This window comes from Pelmatolapia mariae, linkage group LG4 (assembly GCF_036321145.2).
Source record: "Pelmatolapia mariae isolate MD_Pm_ZW linkage group LG4, Pm_UMD_F_2, whole genome shotgun sequence".
NCBI lineage: Eukaryota > Metazoa > Chordata > Actinopteri > Cichliformes > Cichlidae > Pelmatolapia > Pelmatolapia mariae.
Genome location: NC_086230.1, coordinates 22,082,227 through 22,101,374, shown reverse-complemented (window position 1 = coordinate 22,101,374; position 19,148 = coordinate 22,082,227). Strand labels below are relative to the sequence as shown.

General features: G+C 41.4%; 3 protein-coding genes across 6 annotated transcripts; all 3 read right to left on the bottom strand.

Annotated features, from left to right (window-relative positions):
* Positions 1-2,000: 2,000 nt before the first annotated feature.
* LOC134625442 (galectin-3-binding protein B-like) lies at positions 2,001-5,215 on the bottom strand. 2 transcript variants are annotated; one of them, XM_063470662.1, is made up of 7 exons: positions 5,158-5,215; positions 4,973-5,052; positions 4,696-4,800; positions 4,277-4,480; positions 3,975-4,109; positions 3,562-3,853; positions 2,001-3,421 (listed from the first exon to the last, which is right to left on the bottom strand). In XM_063470662.1, the coding sequence occupies exons 3-7, from the start codon at positions 4,778-4,780 to the stop codon at positions 2,350-2,352; spliced, it is 1,788 nt and encodes a 595-aa protein (XP_063326732.1). In that variant the 5' UTR covers positions 4,781-4,800; positions 4,973-5,052; positions 5,158-5,215; the 3' UTR covers positions 2,001-2,349. The 2 variants fall into 2 exon arrangements, with proteins under 2 accessions (XP_063326732.1, XP_063326731.1); XM_063470661.1 differs by lacking the exon at positions 5,158-5,215 and having other exon boundaries at positions 4,973-5,094.
* Positions 5,216-7,544: 2,329 nt separating this feature from the next.
* LOC134626256 (galectin-3-binding protein A-like) lies at positions 7,545-11,532 on the bottom strand. Its single transcript, XM_063471898.1, has 5 exons — positions 11,355-11,532; positions 10,246-10,449; positions 9,335-9,469; positions 8,944-9,235; positions 7,545-8,803 (listed from the first exon to the last, which is right to left on the bottom strand). The coding sequence occupies exons 1-5, from the start codon at positions 11,437-11,439 to the stop codon at positions 7,708-7,710; spliced, it is 1,812 nt and encodes a 603-aa protein (XP_063327968.1). The 5' UTR covers positions 11,440-11,532; the 3' UTR covers positions 7,545-7,707.
* A 392-nt stretch (positions 11,533-11,924) lies between these two features.
* Positions 11,925-18,052, bottom strand: cant1a (calcium activated nucleotidase 1a). 3 transcript variants are annotated; one of them, XM_063471901.1, is made up of 5 exons: positions 17,922-18,052; positions 17,126-17,252; positions 13,247-13,915; positions 12,931-13,134; positions 11,925-12,846 (listed from the first exon to the last, which is right to left on the bottom strand). In XM_063471901.1, exons 3-5 carry the CDS (start codon positions 13,890-13,892, stop codon positions 12,476-12,478), a joined length of 1,221 nt encoding a protein of 406 aa, XP_063327971.1. In that variant the 5' UTR covers positions 13,893-13,915; positions 17,126-17,252; positions 17,922-18,052; the 3' UTR covers positions 11,925-12,475. The 3 variants fall into 3 exon arrangements, with proteins under 3 accessions (XP_063327971.1, XP_063327970.1, XP_063327969.1); XM_063471900.1 differs by having other exon boundaries at positions 17,126-17,199; XM_063471899.1 differs by lacking the exon at positions 17,126-17,252 and having other exon boundaries at positions 11,926-12,846.
* Between the last annotated feature and the right edge of the window lie 1,096 nt (positions 18,053-19,148).

The following is a 19,148-nucleotide window of genomic DNA, read 5'->3' as shown; positions in this document are numbered from 1 at the left end:
TGGAACAAAGTGGAGATGTTTGGCCGTAATGCACTGCACCACATTTGGTTAAATCAAACAGAATATTAACACAAATACCTCAAACCAGCTTGAGCTCCTCTGTATACCTCTGTGCCTCCATGTGCCACCTCTGTGCCTTTGTCCTATCATCCCTCTTAGCTCTGTCACCTTGACCTTTGTGTTTGCCACTTCCCTGCTCCCGTTCTGTGACATTTTGAACTTCCTGTATTTCTGTTAGCATTAACGCCATTTTGGGGTCAATTCCTATCTCCTCACTCCTGCATTTGGATGCGCAATCTATCTTCTACACAGCTGAACCTTCACATTGTGGGACAAAAATCCTCCGCGATGCTGTGAAACTGAGACCCTTTGCTGCGGAACATTTCAGTATTAATGTGAATGCTTAATTCTCGGCATGTTTGCAACTTGGTTTGTTATGTTGTTGTGCACTTTTGCTATAACGACACACTTAGTCGGACATCGGCTGAAATTGGGAAATTCTGGAGGATGTTCAGACAATGAAGATTACATAGTAAGGAGAACATTGTTCATAAAAGCCATGTGGAATTTCAAAATTCTGGGGCTGACCAAACAAACAGAATATGTCATGACATGCGAGGTTAATTTTTTGGTGGGTTACGTGACACAAGAATGAAAAAGCTGCCAGATATTACTCACAAAGCAAGTCTGCCCTTATGATGAAATAGGCAAACTTTTCCTTCTTGTAAATATATATTAGAGTACATTGAACGATTATCTTAGGATGGGGCTACTTGTGAATTGATCTGTTTTCTATCTAGCAAAACTGTTGTTCTGAGTTTATACTAGACTAAAGATTAAGTATTTGGTAATCTTTAAATCTAAAGCCCACGCAGATTGCGTAGTTTGATCGACTGGTTCGGTAGAGCTCTTGTTGTTGTTTCGCCCACCTGCCCAGGCATGTAGGGGTGCTGCTGTCATGAATGACTCTCAGTTGTGTGAAGATGAAATGCGGGAAGACTTGAAGACAGTCTGGAGTGTGGTACAAACAATCACCTGGGAAGATTCCATGATTCATGACGTGAGACTGCAATAACCTTTAATCAAAGCCCTGTAAACAGTTTTGTATTTGGTGTCCTACCGGGAGATAAATCTGACATGCTTCACAGCTGTTGTTTTTATTCATTTTAACTTTTAAGACCTTTAAGTGTGACCTTTGACCTTTTTCACACGGAGGGTGCTTGTATGATCTCACTTGCCATTATCTGTGCAGGTACATTGGCTCAAGCACACCCCCTGTTGTAACTAAATGTGAAGAGCAGTTAAAAATATTGTCAGTTTTTGAGAAATATGCCAAAAGTCTGTTGTGGAGTGCAGAACTGCATTCATATGTCATCTGTATGAACAAATACATCTTCAGATATTTGTAAAAAATCATGACAAAGTCATTCCTGAGCGTTTTCAAACTAGCTTCTAGTATAAATCACTCATATACTTATATAAGAGTATACATCATATACTTTACAGCTTGATAATTTACAACCAGCTTGCAGGGAGGCAAGGCTTCAGTGAGACAAATGACACAAAATTGCTGATTGGAGTATTAGTTTTGGAAAGAACAACTGGAGTATCTGCAGTATCTGCCGTAAAGACATTTTATTACTCATACCAGTGTCATACTTCCTTCTCCTTCTGGACAGTATCAAACTGTCTGACCGCAGATGCCGTTTAAGCAGGGTTCATGTCTGGATCTGTAAAGTATTTGCTAGAATTTGGCTAAAACCTGTAGAAGAAACAACTTATAATATTAATAAATCGGAATGCATTATGTCTGGTGGAATGAACGTATGAATCAATTTGGTGATTAATGTAACATTTATACTAGTCGTGTGCTTCATATCGTGCTAAACTGCCTATTATATTCCATATTATGATTTATTTGTTCTTGTAAGGAACAAATCTTTCAAAATAAGATGAATGCACATAAAAATAATGCAGAAATCGCTGTTTATTTGCCAGAAAAATATTTGTCAGTAATGAAAGAAAAAGATAATTCACATGGATTGTAATGAAAGCATCTTATTGCAACACACTAAATAATAAGGAAACAAAGTCACCAGGAATTTTTTTTTTTTTATCAGGAACAAATCATTCAAAAGAAGATGACACATAAAAATTTCACAGAAATCCCTTTTTACTTTTTTAATAAGCAATGATATGATTCATATATGTGAAGAAGATAACTTTCTTATATATATGTCAGAAATATCAGTAATCAAAACAATTAGGACTCACATGGATAATAATGAAACCAATTGATTTCACACCATGAAATAATAAGGAAACAAAGATAATGGACCTGACGCTGCATCACACGTACTCTGGTGTCACTACAATCTGGTAGGTGAACTGGTCATTAGGACAGGGATAAGGAAGGACCTGAGTAGCATTCGCAGAGATGGAAGCCATATTGCTTTTGAAGTCCTGGATCTGACAAACATACTCGCCCTGGCAGACCAGCAAGACCCGCTTACGAAAGAGGATTTCACTTTGGCTGATGTAGCTTTGGGGTGTCAGCCTTGCCACAGGAAAAGACTCACAACTCACACCATAGTTTGAACATTCATACCTGTTTATGAATATATTTGCTTGCCAACTCATCACGGTGTCCTTGAAGATCAGACTGTTGTGGACAGGTGTGCTAAATGACTTGGATCTGGTTTGACTGTAGGAAGGATTATAGCCATAGCCATAGCCATAGTTGTTATAATTGTTGTTGTACTGACCGGACTGGGTTTCAGAGGATGAAAGCTGTAAAACGATGCTCCAGGGCTCAGCAGTGTAAATCCTGGGCCGGTAATTAATATTTTCTTTGCCGAACTTTTGCTTTGTCAGATTACTGAAGAGGAGCACATTAAACTGAAAAGCTTTCAACATATTATCACGATACACGGTCTTGTGAGCACTGTAGAGCGGAGAGCTGGACTCGATCACATACAGCTTCTCAGCAGGGATCATAGGAAAACGAATGCGTCCCAACAGATCAGCCTGTGTTTCCAAATCGGTGGAGTTGCCTTTCTCACTGATCCATCTCTCTACAGACTGCAGCACAAAATATTCATCTGGCGCCACCAAATCTGAGCGAGTAAGAAGAGCTCTAAGAAGCCCCACTGAGAGGCCGGACCAAGCTGGAGACCTGGTCAGGTTTTGGTAGTTCCAGGCCATGTACTGGACACAGTTCTCCTCAAGCACTAAGTCCTTGGTCTCCACTGCATACTTGTAAAAAGACACCTGGTTGTGAAAGGTGGAGTCTTCTGGGAGGATTTTAGAAAACAGTCGGCCAATGTCCTCCATCAGCTGCTTTAACCCAAAATTAGAAGCCATTTGGTGGAGACACAGTGCAGAGGAGAGGGTCACATCCATCTTACGGGTGTAAATGTACCTAATGAAGATCAGATTATCAAATATAAGAATGTTTCATGTTTGAATTTGTACACATTTGTAGATGATTACAAAACATTCAGATGATATAAAGAACAAGTCATCTACTGATAATGCAGCAAAACATTACGTTCATTATACCTGATGAAGGAGGTGAAATGTGGCTGGCAGGGCAAGCTGAGGTTGACTGTGATGTTAGTAATCCCCACTGAAGCATTAAAGAATGGGATTTGTGACAGGATTATTTTGTGAGCACAGATGGTTTTCTGACTTATCTCTGGGGTCCCATCCTCCCGTTTGCTCCCAGTAGGACTCTGCACTATGATCAGGAAATCACAGTCATTTCCATCATCAAAGATTTGGCCGAGAAAGTCAGACAGACCGATACTGTGGTCCAGTGAGTGAGTAGAATCATTGATGTCCACATTAATGCCTGAAAAAGAATAATTAATGTAATGAGGAAAGCGGGAATGAGCGGTGATCAAGCCATATTCAGCATCAATGCTTCTATGGGTTCTACAAAAAGTTTGTTTTGTAAGAGTTTTGATACCTACTTCCTGTTTCACAAACTACTCCAACATCCTCTTTGTGCGTACAGTCAGTTTCTCCCCAGCCTTTGAATTCACAGGTGAAGAGATGTGTTTCTGTGCCTTTACAATTGATGTCATCCAGCCAAATAGGTCCAGGCACTACAATGGAAATTTAACGGGAGGGGAATTTGTTTAAATTTCTAGCTATGACACAGAGTTGTGATTTGTAGTGGTTGTTATGTTGAGCCTAACCTCAACTATTTTCTGTACAGTCATTGCACTGCCCTCTGCTGGAGGATTATTTATATAAATGAAATAAAAGCCACCTTGTCCATAGTCCTTGCCAGTCACAATAGATTTGGCACCAGGGAAGTTGAGCTGGCGACACAACACCCGGGCGTCAGCCATGTCCCAGTTGTCGTCACACACTGTTCCCCATTTCCCATCATGGTAGATTTCCACACGGCCCTCTGACACGTTCTTAGAGCCAAACAGTCTCACATCACCTTCCTGCGGTTCGTGGTGTGTTTCTATTGAAATATATATAAAAATAGGTTATGTGAGCAAAGACCATGATGATGGAAACCACATATTCTAGCCCTTCATTCCAAGTTAATTGGTCACTCTCAAAATCTATTTGTAATTCACTTTCATTCTCACATATCATACTCACGTAGTCATATCTACTGCATAACAGCAATAGGATTTTTTGAACTGCTTCGTATGCAAACTGGTGATTACTTACTTAAGATGTCAAATTTGTATGCCCTTGCAGACGTATAGAGAAGCAGAAGAATCCAAAGAGTGCGTAGATTTTGATGTGTGAGCATTTTCGACTTCTGGTGTAGGACTGACACAGACAGCAACAAGAAAGAAATAATGTGAGAAATCTGCTCCGTCAGCTGCTTTTGTTTTCAGTACAGCGCACTGCAAAATTTACTCAAATGTCTCGACCAAATTTGTGCATGAAAAAAAAGTCAAACTTAAATCTAAAAACCTTACAAACAATAAAGCCACATTACCACTTTTGTGTTATCGAGCTGCGCTGTTCCCAAATGTGCTCCTGAGTGTGTCTTGCCCAAGGTTCACTCCTTTTAAAGTCCTGTGAAAAAAGGGAAGAGGGGAAGAGGGAGTTAAATGAAGGTGTGCTCCTCCAGATTCTGTGAGTTTCACTTCACATTAAATCAAACTCCTCTTTTCCAAGCACCTTTCCTAAGTTTCATTTCACGTTAAAGCAGAAGACCACACTGGTTGCATAACTTTGTGTGGGTAAGTCGAAACTTGTCGGGTCAGAATGTCTGCACTTTACTTGAACTCGTGATTGGATAAAGATCCCTATGTCAGCAGAAAAGCAGAAAAAACAGACAAGAGGATTTTTACCCCCCCAAATAAAAAAACCCCCATACAAACATTAATTAAATATTTGCAACCAAAACATCCATCAAGCAGAATGAATCCTTAAAAGAGACATTTACAGAATAATGAGCAGAATAATGCTACTTAAAGTAATGGAAAAGAAACAACCACTTACTTTGAGATTGTAAAGCCAAAAAAGTTAGTTAGAGGAAATAATTATAGTCTGAAAAATCATTCATCTGTATAAGAAAGGAAACACTAATGTTTAATTTCACCAGTTAACCTGTGAAGAAAGTGATCCATCGCAATACAGCCCTGCATTCTCCGATTTGACATGTATTTTCAAGTGAAGAATAAAATGGGACTACACTTCTGTAACTGTTAGAGTCATGTGTTTTACAGTTTTTAAAAGTAAACGGGTAAACAAACCGGGGTACGTAGATTAAAAAAATAATAATAATAATACAAAAAAATCACCACCTGGAATTAGCCATGCAAATAGGTAAGAGTGCTTCATTGGAGACTTACTGTAGTGATAAATGTTTCATTTCTCAAACAACCATGCAAAAACACATCTTTCTGTTTTAGAAGGGTCGAAATATTAGCGTGCATTAAATAAAGAGAACAACTAAAGAGACTGCTGAAACTACAAAAACTGACAGTGGTGAAAGAAATGTGGCTGCGTCTTTGATGATCGTGTTTGGAAATGAGTTTTGGTCAAATCAAATTAAACAGCAGAACTCAAGGCTAAGCTTTGGGGATCAGGACTAAACAGCTGCCTTAAGAAAATCACTTGGCAGAGAGGATTTTTGTAAAAAAGGCTTCATTTTGCAACACAGCGTACAGATAGGGCTCTGAAGTCATGAAAAAAGGACATGCAATCCAAATTTAGCCTGTTCCAGAGGGATAGGTGTATAAGGAAGACAAGCAGATGAAATGATGCACCCATCATGTCTGTGGCCTACAAGAACAACCCGGGTTGGTGGCTTTGGGATGCTTTAGTTGGTGAGGTTCAGAATCAGCAAGAATAGTAACCCAAAAATGAGGTTAGGCTGCTACTTGAATACACTATGAATGTATTCATTTTTCCCTGATGATGTGGAAATATCCTAAGATGACAATGCTTGGATTCATTGTGTTCAAATTATGGGAGAGTGGTTCAGTGAGCATAAGATATCATTTTCATGCATGGATTGGCCACCACAGAGACCAGACCCGAAAGCTATTGAGAATCTCTGGAATCAGAAGACTCTGTACGACTCTGACGATAACAGACGAACTCACCAAATAATTAACATAACTGTGGATGGAAATAAATGTTGTGGCATTGCATTAGCTTAAAATGATGCTAAAGCAAATGCATACCATCATCAAGGCAACAAAGTATTACAACATGTTGGTTTATTGGTTTGTTTTTTATTCAGTAGCAGTCAAGAGGCAACTTTGGCGGCCTCTTTTGACGATCATCAAGGCCTTTAGTGGACTAGTAGCTAAACTGTCCAGCAAGATTATAATCTTTAAAGAAAACTAACAAAAACATGAAAACTAGAAGTAAAAAGTCCAAAGCCAGAGTCCAATTTGGGATTACTCTGACTATGACTGTGTTTTAGATTAAAGCAAGAATGTTGTAGTGAAATTAGATAAAATAGTGCACTTGAAAAGCTCGCAGAAGAAGGCTAACCTAGCTTACCTTGAAGGTAAGGGAGCACGCCCAACCCCCACCCCCAGAAGCAGAAGCTAACCCCAGGAAAGGCAACGTGACAGTCAATACATATGTCATCTGGACCAGCTGTCTTCCCACTCTTCATAGCAGCCCTCACTTCCTCCTTAGTAATCCTCTGTGCTTCCTTTAAAGGTGGAAGTACTCCTTCCACTTTTAAAGGACACTCTTTACTTCTCCTTGATCACCCTAACCTGTTGCACAACACTTCCAGCTCAATCTCTCTGCTTAGCCAGTTGATAAACGTCCTTTTTTCCTTCCTTAGTGTCTAGCCTCACGTACAATATCAGTTGGCCGTCTTGTCCTTAAACATCGGACTATTGTGCTAAATTACATGATTTGACTGTAATGACATCTGTGTGATGGGTCACCACATAAGCGCCCAGACTTAACAGTGTAAATCCTCCCCTGGTGATTTTTATGATGACTGTCGAATTTGTAAGACAAACACAAAAATGGTATAGAAATCACATTTTATTTGTCAATAAACTATGCAAGGATGGTTATATGTGGCAAAAACATGTTTCATATATTTGTCAGAAATACTTGCCAGTAGTCAAAACAATTATGACTCACATGGATAATGCTGGTTGTTTCTTTATTACTTCATGGACTACAGAGTGATTTGATCAATTATTAAGACAAAATGATGAATGCATTGATCCTGGAGCTGACGCTGCATCACACGTACTCTGGTGTCACTACAATCTGGTAGGTGAACTGGTCATCAGCACAGGGATAAGGAAGGACCTGAGTAGCATTCATAGAGATGGAAGCCATATTGCTTTTGAAGTCCTGGATCTGACAAACATACTCGCCCTGGCAGACCAGCAAGACCCGCTTACGAAAGAGGATGTTGCTTTTGGAGATGTAGCTTTGGGGTGTCAGCTTTGCCACAGGAAAAGACTCACATCTCACACCATGGTTTGAACATTCCTGCCTGTTCATGAGAATATTTGCTTGCCACCTCTTTACAGTGTCCTTGAAGATGAGGCTGTTGTGAACAGGTGTGCTAAATGACTTGGATCTGGTTTGACTGTAGGAAGAAGTTTCATAGCTGTAGCCGTGGATATAGCGGTAATTGTAGCGCTGCGGTTTGTTGTTCGGTCTTGAGTGGGCTTGAGAGGATGATGTTCTGACTGAAAGCTCTAAAACGATGCTCCAGGGCTCAGCAGTGTAAATCCTGGGCTGGTAATCATTGTTTTCTTTGCCAAACTTTTGCTTTGTCAGATTACTGAAGAGGAGCACATTAAACTGAAAAGCTTTCAACATATTATCACGATACATGGTCTTGTGAGCGCTGTAGAGCGGAGAGCTGGACTCGATCACATACAGCTTCTCAGCAGGGATCATAGGAAAACGAATGCGTCCCAACAGATCAGCCTGTGTTTCCAAATCGGTGGAGTTGCCTTTCTCACTGATCCATCTCTCTACAGATTGCAGCACAAAATATTCATCTGGCGCCACCAAATCTGAGCGAGTAAGAAGAGCTCTAAGAAGCCCCACTGAGAGGCCGGACCAAGCTGGAGACCTGGTCAGGTTTTGGTAGTTCCAGGCCATGTACTGGACACAGTTCTCCTCAAGCACTAAGTCCTTGGTCTCCACTGCATACTTGTAAAAAGACACCTGGTTGTGAAAGGTGGAGTCTTCTGGGAGGATTTTAGAAAACAGTCGGCCAATGTCCTCCATCAGCTGCTTTAACCCAAAATTAGAAGCCATTTGGTGGAGACACAGTGCAGAGGAAAGGGTCACATCCATCTTACGGGTGTAAATGTACCTAATGAAGATCAGATTATCGAATATAAGAATGTTTCATGTTTGAATTTGTACACATTTGTAGATGATTACAAAACATTCAGATGATATAAAGAACAAGTCATCTACTGATAATGCAGCAAAACATTACGTTCATTATACCTGATGAAGGAGGTGAAATGTGGCTGGCAGGGCAAGCTGAGGTTGACTGTGATGTTAGTAATCCCCACTGAAGCATTAAAGAATGGGATTTGTGACAGGATTATTTTGTGAGCACAGATGGTTTTCTGACGTATCTCTGGGGTCCCATCCTCCCGTTTGCTCCCAGTAGGACTCTGCACTATGATCAGGATGTCACAGTCATTTCCATCATCAAAGATTTGGCCGAGAAAGTCAGACAGACCGATACTGTGGTCCAGTGAGTGAGTAGAATCATTGATGTCCACATTAATGCCTGAAAAATGATAATTAATTAAGCATTGATGCCACATACCGCATCAGTGCTACTATGGGTTCTACATAAAGTTTGTTTTGTAAGAGTTTTGATACCTACTTCCTGTTTCACAAACTACTCCAACATCCTCTTTGTGTGTGCAGTCAGTTTCTCCCCAGCCTTTGAATTCACAGGTGAAGAGATGTGTTTCTGTGCCCTTACAGTTTATATCATCGAGCCAAATAGGTCCAGGCACTACAATGGAAATGGACACAACACTCAAAAAAACTGAATCATCTTGCCATGAAATGTTAGACAGCACTCATACACTCACCTACCCTTTTGTTAGGTACACCTTGCTGGTACTAGGTTGTACCTCTGGGTTGTTTACACCAAATTCTAACATTACCATCCACATTGTGTAGCAGAAATCAAAACTCAGCACACCAGGAAACAGTTTTTCCAATATCCTATTGTCCAATTTGGGCAAGCCCATGCAAACTGTAGACAGGGTGACTCAGTTTGTGCAATCTGAACCTGCAAATTGCAGACAGGGTGAAACAGGGTGACACACACTAAGTGACACTCTCTGTGTCACTGGCCATTCACCTCTGACCTCCGGCATCAACAAGGTATTTTTGCCCAGACATCTGATACTCACCGGATACTTTTTCTTTTTCAGACTGTTCTACAGGTGCTTGTGCAGTGAAATCCAAATAGATCAGCAGTTTGTGAAACACTCACACCGGCCATCTAGCACCAACATTCATGCAACATTCAAAGTCACTTAAATCACCTTTCTTCCTTATTCTGTTGCTCAGTTTGAACTTCAGTGACTCCAACCATGTCTAATTTCCTAAATACACTGAGTTGTGATTGGTTGCTTAGAAATCTGCGTAAATAGGTGTACCTAAAAGTGGCTGGTGAGTGTACACACACGTAGAGATGCTTCGTTTAAACTTAAAATCACAAACTACAATTTCAGTCATTTCACTGCCCTCTGGTGGTGGATCAGTGGAAATAAAAGCCACCTTGTCCGTAGTCCTTGCCAGTCACAATAGATTTGGCTCCAGGGAAGTTGAGCTGGCGACACAACACCCGGGCGTCAGCCATGTCCCAGTTGTCGTCACACACTGTTCCCCATTTCCCATCATGGTAGATTTCCACACGGCCCTCTGACACGTTCTTAGAGCCAAACAGCCTCACATCACCTTCCCGTGGCTCATGATTTCTGTCTACTCAAAATAATAAAATACATTTTTTTAAAAAAGCCAGAGTTAATACATATATTTTTATTTCATATTGAACAATATTAATATTGTAAGCTCATTTTGCATCCTGTAAAAGATCAATTTAAGCAAAATAAAACAAAAAACTATTTTTTATGACGCTTTACACCAACTCTGAATTTTCTATTTTGCTTTTTGGCTTTTGTTGCTCTCTGAACCTTTGAATTAATTAAACTCACTTTTTTTATATTTTGCCAAGAAACTACAACAATCAAATGACCGTCTATGGGTAAGCACTTGGTGACAGTGGGGAGGAAAAACTCCCTTCTAGCAGGAAGAAACCTCCAGCAGAACCAGGGAGGGGCAGCCATCTGCCACAACAGCAAGACACTAATAATAACTGACAATAACTAATGATTAAATACATAGTGGATAAATGGAGTGAAAAGACTATTTCTCCTGTATCTTGGTTGAGAGAAAACAAACAAAAAAGTAAACAGGCCTTAAAATCTAAAATCTAGTTAATGACTAAATCTGCCTTCTTTTTTAGGAGACACAACCTCATGAGCCATTTGTCCTGAAAACACTGAGATCACTCAATCAATCATTGTTGTATCCCACAAATAACCTCATTCTGTGTATAAAAGGTGCCTGATATGAGGTACATCAGTTAAAAACTATTCCAAACCTGCCAGTACATTTATCGAAGATAGTCAAACACAACCACATGTAAAGAGAGCACAGTGAGAGTTTCAGGTCTCCAAAGCCCGAGAGCCGTTATGTAACTAACTAAATGATCATAGTCATTACATAACTTTGATACTAACGTACATCATTTACACGTTTTGAAATTATGTGTAATCATAAAACTAGGAATATACTTAAAAGTATTTGTGGTTTGGATTACTCACTCAAAATGTCAAATTTGTATGCCCTTCCAGAGACGTACAGAAGTAGGAGAAGACAAAGAGTTTGTATATTTCGAGGCGGGAGCATTTCCAACAGCTAGTGTGCGACTCTAACACAAAGACAAAAAAATAAGAAGCAGCAAATGACACACGCTCCATCTGCTTTACTTTATGTCCTAAAATTATCCTCCAAAGAATAAATAATCAACCTGCTCAGTACTTCCAAAGAGTTTATATTATATATTTCCATGAGATAGAGAGGAAGATCTATTCAAATTCAAACAGATTGCACAAAAAATTAAAAGGTGAAACTTTAAATACAAACTTACCTAAATCCTTACGTGCAATAAAAATGCATTACCTTCTTTCCTATGGTTACGAAATTGTGTTTGAGGTCTGTGAGCACATACCTGATTGCACAACTGCTCTCGGTTTAACAGGAACTTGTTTGAGGACAATGTCTAACTTTGGCAGATTGTGTTTTGAACATGTAAAAAGATATGACAGGACTCAGAAAATAGGAATTAAGATTTTACTCAGTCACCTCCCTCCACACACACACACACACACACACACACACACACACACACACACACACATACACAAAAAACCCAAAACAAAACTCCATAGGATAAAATCACCAAAACAGTCTTCAAACAATATACAGGATTAAAAACAAGGCTTTTGCTATCCCACTGACAATAATCGTGTGGACAGAGTGATACTATGGAAAACGGAGCAAAGGGGAAAAAACCTTAGACCTTCTGAGTGTGTATAGTGTGTGCATAAAGATGCATTTTTCAGGGAAAAAAACCAAAGCAAATCACAGTCTGATAAATTAGCTTTTGTACATTCATTATAAGAAAGGCTACAGTACTGTTTAAGCCCACATTTGGCCTAGGAAGAACGCGGTCCACCACAACCAGATCCGCACATTCTTGAAACTTTACTCTTTCAGCCGTTAGTTCTTTTATTTGTATTGACGATGTCGCTTCAATGGTTGGAGTTATGTGTTTTAGACTCAATGAGGAAGCAGCGAGTGCAAAAAGTTCAACAGTGACTGTAAACAAACTAGAACCACAGTGAAGTGGCCTCAAGTGTGAGTGTCTCTGTGTCTGAGCCCTCTATATAAACTCCAAGCCCTCGTATTTTACATCCCCGATCTTAGTTTCAGGCAAAAGGATGCGCCCATCAAGTGTGAAGGCCATAATGTACGTGGCAATCTTCCCAGCGTCCTCTTCAGACTTGAGCGCCAGGATGATCTGGTCATCGGTGTTGGGGACAAACTTGAAAGAGGAGAAACCGTGGGTAGGATTAAGTACACCCACTCGGCTGACTTTGATGTCATTGAAATCTGGCGAGCAGCTAAGGACGAGGTTCGTGCCGCGTCTCTCGTCCGCCGTCTCTTCGTAGCGCTCGCTGCTCGCGCGGCGAGGAAGGAAAAACCAGCGCTGTAGGGTGTCGCTCCATGCTGCAGACTCGTGAATCAAATAGCCTGAGGAGATTCGGGGAAATACGGTAATGAGTAAAGTACGGAGATGGAAACTGAGGCGGCTGTTAGCGAGATCAGCGTCTTTACCTGGTTGCTCTATCCCTGCGGCGGACTTCAGGGATTTGTACTTGGGAACCCAGTTCTTGTGCTGTATGTCGCCTCTGAAGCCCACGACTTTCACCCATTCTGGATTGTTGTTGACAAATTCGCCTTCAGTGGTGGTCCACTCTTTCCCGAGACCACCAACGTACAGGTGCTCGTCCTTCACTGCCAGCCACTCAGCTTTGAATCCTATCAGATGAAGGCACCATGTAAATGCAAAGCAAATGAAAAGTGGAAACAAATCATCTAAAAGTACACAAGATCGAACTGTTTATAACAGAGATATCAGTGCAACACCAACCTTTTGCAACGCTGCCATCGCCATCGGGTAAGATGACCCAGGGCACAGCCTTTTCTCCATCTATATGGTAGACTACACCAGTTCTGTCATCGACACTGTAAAGCTTCCCATTAAACACCACCAGCTCAGACAGCTCCATGCCCCTGCCTTTCTCCGACAGGTGGCTTTCCAGCACCACCCTGTCAGCATCCCATTCAACGGCCACCTTGTCACCGCTCTCTGACACCAGCAGGTACCCCCGCCGCATGTAGCTGAACCACGTCATCTTCTTGTCGCTGAGAGAGCTGGTGTCCAGGTCAGCGATGACGCCGATGCGATAGCGGGTGCCCTGCGGCGTGCGCTCGGGTGGACTGAGGGGGTAGGTGTCGTTGTACTGCAAATCCGACTGGTGGCCTTCGCTCGGGTTGACTCTCCAGCTGCGTGAGCCATAGGAGCGGTACCGTAAGCCCGAGCTGAAGTGCATGAAAAGCAGCAGGATTAAGGCCACAGAGCCAGCTACTGCCACGATGGGCCTCCACTTAAGGCGGAACCGGGGGTCGGTGGCATTGGCCATGGAAGCCAACATGGGGAGACCTCCTACGGAGATACGCAGCGGGTTCATAGGCTCATTATGCTCAAGTCGAGTATAGCCTGGAGAAGCAGGCATGGGGGAACCAGGCTTGGAGTGACCTACAGAAAAATAGAGAGAAGGTGAGTTCACTGTCAGAGAGGCCACTGGAAAATACTTCAGTCTGGTTCTCTGGTGTCAACATGGAGGTTATCGGAGATCCTTTTTTCAGCACCAAGCCACAGTGAGGTCATCTATTCACATAAAGTTGCTCTAGCCCAGGTGTGTTGAACTCCAGGCCTCGAGGGCCGATGTCCTGCAGGTTTTAGATGTGTCCTTGATCCAACACAGCTGATTCAAATGGCTAAATTTCCCCCTCAACATGTCTTGAAGTTCTCCAGAGGGCTGGTAATGAACTAATCATTTAATTCAGATGTGTTGACCCAAGGTGATATCTAAAACCTGCAGGACACCGGCCCTCGAGGCCTGGAGTTTGACACCCTGCTCTAGCCCTTACGAAATGAATACTTATCATACCTGTGAGCAAACACCAAAACTAAAACAATGGACTTGGTTGATCCTGAATCCCGAGCAAAGGTCACAACCTCGACTCGTAGTTAAAACACGACTTTCCAAAATGACAACGCAAAAGTATTAACAAAAAAATCGAAAAACTACAATTAGTTTTTAACCAAAAGGCTCATTTTAGTCATTTCTCTTAATCCACAAATAATAGAATGAACGCAATTAAAATAATTAACTTCAACTTACACACTTCCCATAAGCGATGGCAGGCAGATGACTCATTTCAGGTTATAGCTTAATTCTTTTTTTTTTTGGTTTAATTATTCTACTAAGTGTTAGAGTCAGAGCGGACAAAAGCGAGTCCACTGGTTGAACATTGATTGCTTAGAAGGAGGAAGAAACCGGTCTAGGTGAATATCAGGCGCCCGACAATGAGCCTTGTCGACGTGGTGATGGGAGGAGCTTGCTTTGAGGTAATAAGAGGGCGGCTGAACAAGTTATTCAGGAAATACACAATCACTGAGCAACTGTCACACTGATGAGCTGTCACATGCAGTGTAATGATCTGGTAAACATGAGTGTTGAAATGTACAGTGGCCAATAATTCAAACAATCTATTGATTTACTGCAGAAAGTCCAGCCGCTTTAAAGATATATTCAGGTATCTTCTGTCATATCTGAATATATCTGATTTTTGTGTGCGTGAGCCGCTGTTCAAATATATAAAGATGGCTGAAGAAGGACAGAGAGTACAAATTATTGTCATTCAATAAGCTGTCAGAAAACTGAAAAATGCTGCCCTACCAGCTGTCCAAAAGCCCATCGTATTAATTAAAAATATATAAAATAAAGATTGTTACAATCGGATTAATCTGTCAGGACCTTCTGTCCCTTCTTCCCTGTTTTTATTTCAGGTAAATCATCCAAACTTGTGAAGTTTTGACCCCTTTTTGAATTGCATTGTCCTAAATATTTTGTTTTCAGATAAAACACGTGATAGTGAGATAACAGATAAATAGTGGGATTAATTGGGGAGAATTTAAACAACGCATTTTTATTTTACTTTACAAGCTCACGTAGAGCTGAAAGGCCTGTAACTTGGGAAAACTACATTCCTGTTATTTGCTTACACACCCAATAAACTAGTGTGTGTGACCTTTCAGCTGAATCAACACAACCCAAACACAGCAGTGGAACTGTCCGCTGTTAGAGGGTCTCCTGAAAAGCTCTGCAACCCTAAAACTCCTCTGAGCCCAGCTGCCGCAGGATCATACCCCGAAACCTGAACGTGTTTCTTAAAGGAGAGCAGGAGCTGAAAGGCTCTTTCATACGAGGGCCCTGAGCCAAACAGCATCGGGTCTCCCTCTCTGAGGCCTGCCACTGTACCTACACTCAGTAAGTGGCTGAGAATAGAAACAGTGTGGCTGATTAATTGTTGTTGTATAAATTGCTTATGCCCCACAACACAATAAGATGACTCGGCTTACCCCTTCGTCTCCTCCTGCCCGCACGCTGATCCTGTGCCATTAAGTTTACTCCACGAGTCCTTCCACAAGTAGTCCTGAGCTCGAAAACTGTCTTTCTCCCCACTGATCATTTGCACTGCAACCATGACTATGTTGTTACAAAGCTAGTGAACTTTACCTACACTTGGAGGATTATCACCAAGTCCAAAGGGGCAAAGCCTTTTGAGAGACAACGCAGTTCATTCAGTTTGTTATTAATCACCGCCTATGAATGAACAGGTACCGAGGGTTACGAAAACCTTTATTAAGTGCTCAGCGACTATCGGCATAAAGGTGAAAAGCCACAGCCCTGGACATATGAATAGAAGTTAGCTGCAAACCTACAATCAGAGGCGTTCCTGTGATGTAATCATTACACTGAGGACTGACTCTGAGACGCAGTAATGTCTGTTAATAAGTGATTAACACCTTCTGGGCTTTAGTTGGAAACATTTTAAGAGCACAGACAGCTTCTTAAAAAGCAACCTTTCAGCTTCTATGCCCGATACTTTCATGTTTCAGATTCCCCACACAGTGAAGGCGACCTAATAGAAACGACCGCAGGGCTGGGTGATAAGAAGACACTTAAAAGTTTGGTATGAATTTGAAATAGCCTTTGTTTTTAAAGAAAAGCACAAACGTTTCCATCTAATACTGAACTGCTTAGAACTGGCATCCTAGCTGATGGTGATGGTGATGATGGTGAAAGGCTGCTCATTGGAATGATCACGTTCCACTTATGTTAACAAAGCTGACCGCATTTCTCCTAAAATGAACCAATAGATTTGGCTAGTTGTGTCTCTGCACCTCAAAACATCCGTTTAACAACATCAAATAAGCAAAATTAAAAACGTAAGAGTTCAACCTGAGCATCAGAATGGGGAAGAAAGGTCACTGAAGTGCCTTTCAACCTGGCATGGTTGTTGGTGCCAAACTGATGATTTTCCCACACAACCATCTCTAGGGTTGTGATCCCTAGAGAATGGTCCACAAGGGAGAAAAATACCAGTGAGTGGCAGTGGGTGGAAATGCCTCTCAGAGGAGATTAGTCTGGGCTGCTTCAAGTCGTTAAATGAGCACTTATTAGAAGCAAAGTATGCATGTCTGAATGCACAACACATTACCCCTTGAAGCAGACGGGCTACAACAGCAGAAGGAGTGAGATGAAGACTCCAGGAACACTTGTGGCCTTCATTGAGGTCATTCAGGCCACAAGCCGAAATGTGTTGGCCTGCTAATAAAGTTGTTCCCTAGTGTTTCATGAGTCTTCACCTCACCAGAGCTTTGTCCCTCTCCACGCACCTTGGAAGTAGGTGAAGTTGTGCCAGAAACTTTTGGATCTCTACAGCAGCAGAAGACCACACCAGGTGTCTCTCCTGTCAGCCAAGAACAGGAAACTGAAGCTACGGTTTACACAGCCTCACTAAAACTGGATAATAGGTCAGAAAAATGACAATCAGACACATTATAGTCAAGCATTTTAATCTGTGTTTGCAGGTCTCTAAGTTACTTGAATAATTTAAAGTTATTTAAACCCACCCCTGCCTGGTAGCAACTGTTCATAATGTTGAGTAAGTGTCCTTTCAAACGCCTCTCTGACCATAAACTTGCCTCTGTGCTCCCATAAACGATGACATCTGGTAGGGCTGACCTTCAAAGTGTGTGTGAGGCCAATAAACACTTTTACTGAGTACTTTAACTCGGGTTTTAAATGCCCTGCGTGTCAAGGAGCCACAAACAAATGTGCATCACACACTGGACCTGGTGTTACGTGGTTGCACTGTCTGCAGATTCCCAGAAGATAACAGAAGCTGCGGGTGAACCAGGACAATACCCAAGTTTTTATTTCCAGGCCTTTAAGCGCTGAGACACTAAACCTGTAAGGGAATTAAATGTCTGCCGGACCATCGTAGTTGATTTTCTGGGTGAAGAAGGCGAAGCTTTTGGACTGACACACGCGATCATCTCATTTGCAAGCGTGCTTTTAGCTGCTGTGGCTCTCTCCTGCCAGGAGCTCAGAGGTTAAAACGCAGATGCCGTCAGTAACGGCCACCTGAAACGTTTCCGATCAAACCCCTCCTCCCGCTTCGTTACTCACCGCAGATGTGGGATCTTCAGCTCTCAGTCCGCCGGTGGTCGGAGCTTGGATGTCATTATTGTGTCGCTTCCTTCCTCGGCCCCTTTTCCTCTTTTTGCGTTGTCCGGACAGCCGATCATTACTTCCTATGTCAGTTTGATGACGACAGCACCATGTCGTGCTTACGCGTAGTCGATGCAGAGAGGGAGGGGGGAGAACGCTGCCTTCAGGGGCTGTCGGAAATATGACAACTTAAAGTTTCAGCCTACCTGTCAGAATTATTATACTTTTATTATGTTTTATGGATTTCTTTAGAATTTAATTTAGTTTTACATACATTAAATAATCCAAAGAAAGACCAAAATTCAAACATGTCTCTCTATTGGTGAAAAAGAAAAAAACAGAATAAGGAATGCAAAAGAGACTTTTAGATGTTTCATTTATCTATTTAAATATTGTGTGTTGTGTTGTGTTGTGTTGTGGATGTTATTTTTTACGATGTATTACCATGAATCTTTTTTTATGTTTTGGGTTGTGTGGCTGCTACCTTGGCCACGAGATCACATCTATCTTTGTTTCTTTTACAGGTTGTGTTTATCACATTTAAGAAGGTCAGAACATGTGTCACATACACACTTTGCTCAAAGGTATAAAGGCTTTATACCTTTATGCCTGTAAGCCTAAGAGATAAGCTACTATTCCATGTTTATTATGATTCATATTATTGGATGGAGAAAATAGGTGTTAGAATATGAGCATTCACTCTAGATTTTGTGTAGATTTCTCAAATAAAAGTATAAACCAGTGTCTCTTTAAGTTTGTTACAATGAAAATTCTGCCCTAATTACGACAAAAACCTAACTTTGTATATATTTCTTTGCTTTATTGCAGTTTATTTTTAATTGATATTTTTATTTTATCCAGTTTTAAGCCTTACTTTTTAAAAATCCCCTTCAGGGTTGCATCAGGAAGGACTACTGCTGTAAAACTGCCAAATCAAACGTGGAGTTTCCCGTTCTGGTCTCCTCTTAGGACAAGGGAGCAGCTCTCACTTCTGCTACTTACTTTTATTTTAACCTATAATGCATTACTCAAATCTTAGTACTTCAGTCGTTGTCTGGATCCTGCTGTCTCCACAGCTCAAGTGTTCCTCCACATTTACTATTCAAATATTTGACAAAGGTGCAGAGGCAGGAACTGCACACAGTCTTGCCTTTTCTTTTAAAGAAGTCTGACTCAGAGTTTTAA